Below are 5,545 nucleotides of genomic sequence, written 5' to 3'. Positions count from 1 at the left end.
TACTTTCAGGGCTTTTGCTTTAATATCATAGCGCAAATCATTGTAGTAGTGGGCCTGCCTCGAAAAAAAATCAATAATAATAATAATAATAATAATAATAATAATAATAATAATAATAATAATAATAATAATACCTAATAATAATAATAATAATAATAGGTAATAATAATAAAAATCAAGTCCAGGGGATAATGATTATTGATTAAATTTAAATTTAGGCAGTAATCCGCAAGATTGATTTTATCACATACCTAGTTAAGAGTGAAAATAAATTGTTTAGGTACCTGCCTACTAGAAACTTGGGCTTCGGCACTAGAAAGCCAAAGATATTATTTCATCACAAAATCAAGAAAACCAAAACGGAAATGCGCAAGTTATTTAGTCCAGGGGTTAATGATTTAAATTTTAATTATTTAGGCAAATAGGTACCTACACCGCGAGAGATATTTCGTCACAAAGTCACGAGTCGAAATTAAATTGTTTAGGTACCTACTAGGTAGAAAGAAATTATTTATAAATATAGTTCAGGGGATAGGTACTGATTTTTTTTAGGATTTAGGCACTATAGAAAGCGAAAGATATTTCACCACAAAAGGAAGATTCAAAACGGAACCACCTACTAGAAGTTATTCAGTCCGGGGGGATAATGATTTAAATTTAAATTATTTAGACAACTAGACCGCGACACTGGACCACACGTTCCCCCAATGAAGCGTAAACCGCGCCGCAGGCGATTTTTTTTTTTTCTTTTCAAACAATAATGACCTTAAGCCGCTAGCCGGTTTGAAATCAATAATTCCTCAGTCTTTTTCTTTCTGGCCTTGGTTTTCGAATCCCCAATTAGCCGCAGGCGATTTTTTTTTTTTGATAGGTACCCCCCCGCCGTTCGACAAAAATGAATGAAGCGTAAACCGCTCCGCAGGCGATTTTTTTTTTCTTTTCAAACAATAATGACCTTAAGCCGCTAGCCAGTTTGAAATCAATAATTCCTCAATCTTTTTCTTTCTGGCCTTGGTTTTCGAATCCCTAATTAGCCGCAGGCGATTTTTTTTTAATTAGGGTTCATTAAACTTTTTTTCTCTGATCTAAAAGCTTGAGCTCCCACAAGATGTAGGTAATACCGATTGTATTCATTACAATTTAACTGCCCCACAGGCAATTTTTTTATATGAATAGGTACACGCTTTCAGAAACGCAGTCCAATCAAATTTCAAATCTTCAGTGCCGCAGGCGAAATTTTTCAAAACTCATGTTCCTGATTTTTTTTTTTAATTTTTGACGCAATACTTCTACACATTTTGAACCTTTTTCTCAATGAACTTCAAACAGCGCATATTGAATTAGGACGCCGCAGGCGAATTTTTTAATATTTGGGCTACAACGTTTCAATTTAGGCCGATCGAACTTCAAATTTTTAGCGCCGCAGGCGAAATTTTTCAAAAAGTAGGTAGATATGTGCCTTATGCTTGTCACAAGTTAATTTTTGACGTACCTAATTCGTAGATTTTTTCTTATCCTAATTTTCGCTGAACGCTAAAGTGAGCAAAATAAAATAGAGCGCCGCAGGCGAAATTTTTGAAAATTTTGCTAGATGTTTTATCTTAATTTTAGCTGAACGCTAAAGTGAGCAAAATAAATTAGAGCGCCACAGGCGAAATTTTTGAAAATTTTGGTCTACAATCTTGAGCAATCCAGTCTCACCAAAAGTAAAATTTTCAGCGCCGCAGGCGATTTTTTCAAACCTTGAAGGCAAGGTTGCATAATTTTTGAAAATTTCTAGGGGAGGGGGGGCCCTGGGCAGCTGCCCCCCCCTGCCCCCCCTTTGTACGCCCATGTCCGTGACTGACCGTTGCGGGGCCCACTCAGCCTCGTGAGGAAAATGAGTAGCTATGTAATATAAATACACATAGCGACCGATGCCAGCATGGTAGATAAACATTGGGAGCAGGAGCAGGATTATTGAGATATGTATAATGTAGGTATTTGGAAAAATCCCACAATGCTGCAGTGAGCACCAAAGTTGTGATATAATAACACAAAAGAAACGACATTTATGATTAAGCTTTTAAGAATATTGTCTCAAAATTTTGAGTAATTTTTATTCAGTTAATCAGAGCTACCCCGCAGGAAGTGTCTACCGGTTTACGCTTGCACGATTCTAGAGTAGTGGTGAATGTTGAAATCCCCCCTGCAATGGCCGCTGTTAACGATACTAACGGTGAAGTTCCATCCAATATTGTACTCCACGCCTGTACAAACCGTGCGACCGACCAAAGCGGACGGCATGTAGATCCCCCAAAGGGTCACCGTCAGTTGTGTGAGAGTAGTGGTGAATGTTGAAATCCCCCCTGCAATGGCCGCTGTTAACGATACTAACGGTGAAGTTCCATCCAATATTGTACTCCACGTCTGTACAAACCGTGCGACCGACCAAAGCGGACGGCATGTAGATCCCCCAAAGGGTCACCGTCAGTTGTGTAGTGAAGCCTTTGATGAATTTCCCGTTGGTGTGCGCGGCATACTCAAAGGAGTGATAGGGGAACTGGTTGTTGAATTGATAAGCGAGCGCCCGGGCAGCTACCAAGTCAAGCGATATCAAGTCTCTTACCTGCTTTCGTTCTTTTTTCCCGTGGATGATTGAGGTACAAGTTCCATTATCATGAATAGTAATGGCTTCAGCGTAGGACGGAACCACGGGGTAACCAAAGGTAATATTGGAGCATTGGATCACATCCTTCTGGTACCCTACTAGCAGGATGACGCTAAACATTTGTTTTGTGTAACCCAGGGGAAACTTATTGGGTGCATCAGTTACATTGCGGATAGCCACTACTTCAGTCGGGCCATGCTTCTGGGCGTATCTGTTTGCATAGAGTTTCGCCGCATTGTCAGGGGCGTCATCAAACCCGCCTCCACGCTTTTTAGGTTTCTCTCCTTTGATGAGTGAAGTGCAAGTTCCATTGTGTTTAATAGAAATAAATTCAGCGTAGGACGGAACCACGGGGTAACCGAAGGTTATGTTGGAGCATTGGATCACGTCTTCGTGCGTAGGACGGAACCACGGGGTAACCAAAGGTAATATTGGAGCATTGGATCACATTCTTCTGGTAACCTACTAGCAGGATGACGCTAAACATTTTTTTTTTGTAACCCACGAAACCCTTCTTATTGGGTACATCAGTTACATTACGGATAGCCACTACTTCAGTCGGGCCATGCTTCTTGGCGTATATGTTTGCATAGAGTTTCGCCGCATTGTCAGGGGCGTCATCAAACCCGCCTCCACGCTTTTTAGGTTTCTCTCCTTTGATGAGTGAAGTGCAAGTTCCATTGTGTTTAATAGAAATCAATTCAGCGTAGGACGGAACCACGGGGTAACCGAAGGTTATGTTGGAGCATTGGATCACGTCTTCGTACTTCGGCACTAGAAAGCCAAAGATATTATTTCATCACAAAATCAAGAAAACCAAAACGGAAATGCGTTAAGTTATTTAGTCCAGGGGTCAATGATATAAATTTTAATTATTTAGGCAAATAGGTACCTACACCGCGAGAGATATTTCGTCACAAAGTCACGAGTCGAAATTAAATTGTTTAGGTACCTACTAGGTAGAAAGAAATTATTTATAAATATAGTTCAGGGGATGGGTACTGATTTTTTTTAGGATTTAGGCACTATAGAAAGCGAAAGATATTTCGCCACAAAAGGAAGATTTAAAACGGAACCACCTACTAGAAGATATTTAGTCCGATGGGTTAATGATTTAAATTTAAATTATTTAGACAACTAGACCGCGAGAGATATTTCGTCACAAAAGGAAGAATCGGAAAGTAAATAAGTAGGTAGGTACTGCAATGAAATATTAATAGAGTAAGGTCCCCTGTCACGTATATAAAACAGCAATCCAGAGGTCCTTATTACAGGGTGTATCAACACTGAGAAAAAAATTAGTGATAGGGTGCCCCAAAAGTTAGGGTGGAAGAACTCTATTATTGGGTTACTTCCCCTGATTGAGGTTGTTGGAATGTTGTATTATAGTGTCGAGCTTCCCGATACCTATAAAGTTTAATATTAGAGTTTCGAAACCCAGTCACTGGATTGGGCCCATTGTGTTTAATAGAAATCAATTCAGCGTAGGACGGAACCACGGGGTAACCGAAGGTTATGTTGGAGCATTGGACCACGTCTTCGTGTCCTACCAGAAGAATAAGGGTGAACGTATACCTGGTATATCCCAGTAGACTCTTAATATGAGTGACATTGCGGATGTTCAGAACTTCGGTGTTCCCATGGGCCTTAGCGTATCTGTTTGCGTAGAGTTGTGCCGCTTTGGCTGGTGCCTCGTCAAACAAGAATCTTGCCTGCCCGTGGATGATTGTGGTACAAGTTCCATTATCATGAATAGTAATGGCTTCAGCGTAGGACAGAACCACGGGGTAACCAAAGGTAATATTGGAGCATTGGATCACATTCTTCTGGTAATCAAACAAGAATCTTGCCTGCCCGTGGATGATTGTGGTACAAGTTCCATTATCATGAATAGTAATGGCTTCAGCGTAGGACGGAACCAGGGGGTAACCAAAGGTAATATTGGAGCATTGGATCACATTCTTCTGGTACCCTACTAGCAGGATGACGCTAAAATTTTGTTTTGTGTAACCCACGAGAAACTCCTTGTTGGGTACATCAGTTACATTGCGGATAGCCACTACTTCAGTCGGGCCATACTTCTTGGCGTATCTGTTTGCATAGAGTTTCGCCGCATTGTCAGGGGCGTCATCAAACCAGAGTCCAAACTTCGTAGGTTTCTCTCCTTTGATGAGTGAAGTGCAAGTTCCATTGTTTTCAATAGAAATGGCTTTATCGTAGAATAGATCCAAGGGGTAACCGAAGGTTATGTTGGAGCATTGGACCACGTCTTTGTATCCTTCCAGAAGAATGAGGGTGAACGTATACCTGGTATATCCGAATAGATTATTGGGCACAAAAGTGACATTGCGGATGTTCAGTACTTCGGTGTCTCTCTCTCTCTCTCTCTCTCTCTCTCTCTCTCTCTCTCTCTCTCTCTCTCTCTCTCTCTCTCTCTCTCTCTCAGTGAAGGAGTGAGATACATGGATTAATTTTTTCCTCCCTCTTTTTTAAGAGGTTTTTTTTTATTCTTTTTTAAGAGGTTTGACAGAGGGAACTGTAACTGCTACGGTCTTATCGTCCCGAAATCGAAGAGAGAAGGAAGACAGGATAGGAGAAACTAACTAAGCTGGCTTTGAGAGGTTTGATATCAGAGAGTAGATCAGCGTCCAGCTAGGGGACTATAAACAGGGAGTAGACTGGTCCAAATTTCCCTATGCTATATCAATAGCGAAGGTTGAGTGCGAAGGGCATCCCACTCGGAAAATTTTGTTTTAGCCAAACCCAGTTGGCTTCAAAGCGATCACTCTAGAGCTGATTGAGAGGCCGACGACAAACGCCGACCCCATCTGAACATGGAAAAAGGCGAAGGAAAAGAAGAACAAGAAGAAGAAGAAGAAGAAGAAGAAGAAGAAG

General features: G+C 40.9%; 1 protein-coding gene across 1 annotated transcript in view; it reads right to left on the bottom strand.

The window, feature by feature from the left end:
* Nucleotides 1-2,057: 2,057 nt before the first annotated feature.
* The window catches only part of LOC103518490, a 12,974-nt gene continuing 9,486 nt past the window's right edge, over nt 2,058-5,545 (bottom strand). The window contains exons 9-12 of the mRNA XM_026830272.1: nt 4,501-5,027; nt 4,124-4,362; nt 2,482-2,975; nt 2,058-2,321 (exon numbers count right to left, since the gene is read on the bottom strand). Coding sequence (XP_026686073.1) covers nt 2,143-2,321; nt 2,482-2,975; nt 4,124-4,362; nt 4,501-5,027 — 1,439 coding nt within the window. The 3' untranslated portion in view covers nt 2,058-2,142. The remainder of the gene's footprint in view (nt 2,322-2,481; nt 2,976-4,123; nt 4,363-4,500; nt 5,028-5,545) is intronic.

This window comes from Diaphorina citri, unplaced genomic scaffold (assembly GCF_000475195.1).
Source record: "Diaphorina citri unplaced genomic scaffold, Diaci psyllid genome assembly version 1.1 scaffold2211, whole genome shotgun sequence".
In the NCBI taxonomy this organism is placed as follows: Eukaryota; Metazoa; Arthropoda; class Insecta; order Hemiptera; family Psyllidae; genus Diaphorina; species Diaphorina citri.
Note: the sequence above shows the minus strand (reverse complement) of the source record. Positions and strands in the feature narration are given on the sequence as shown.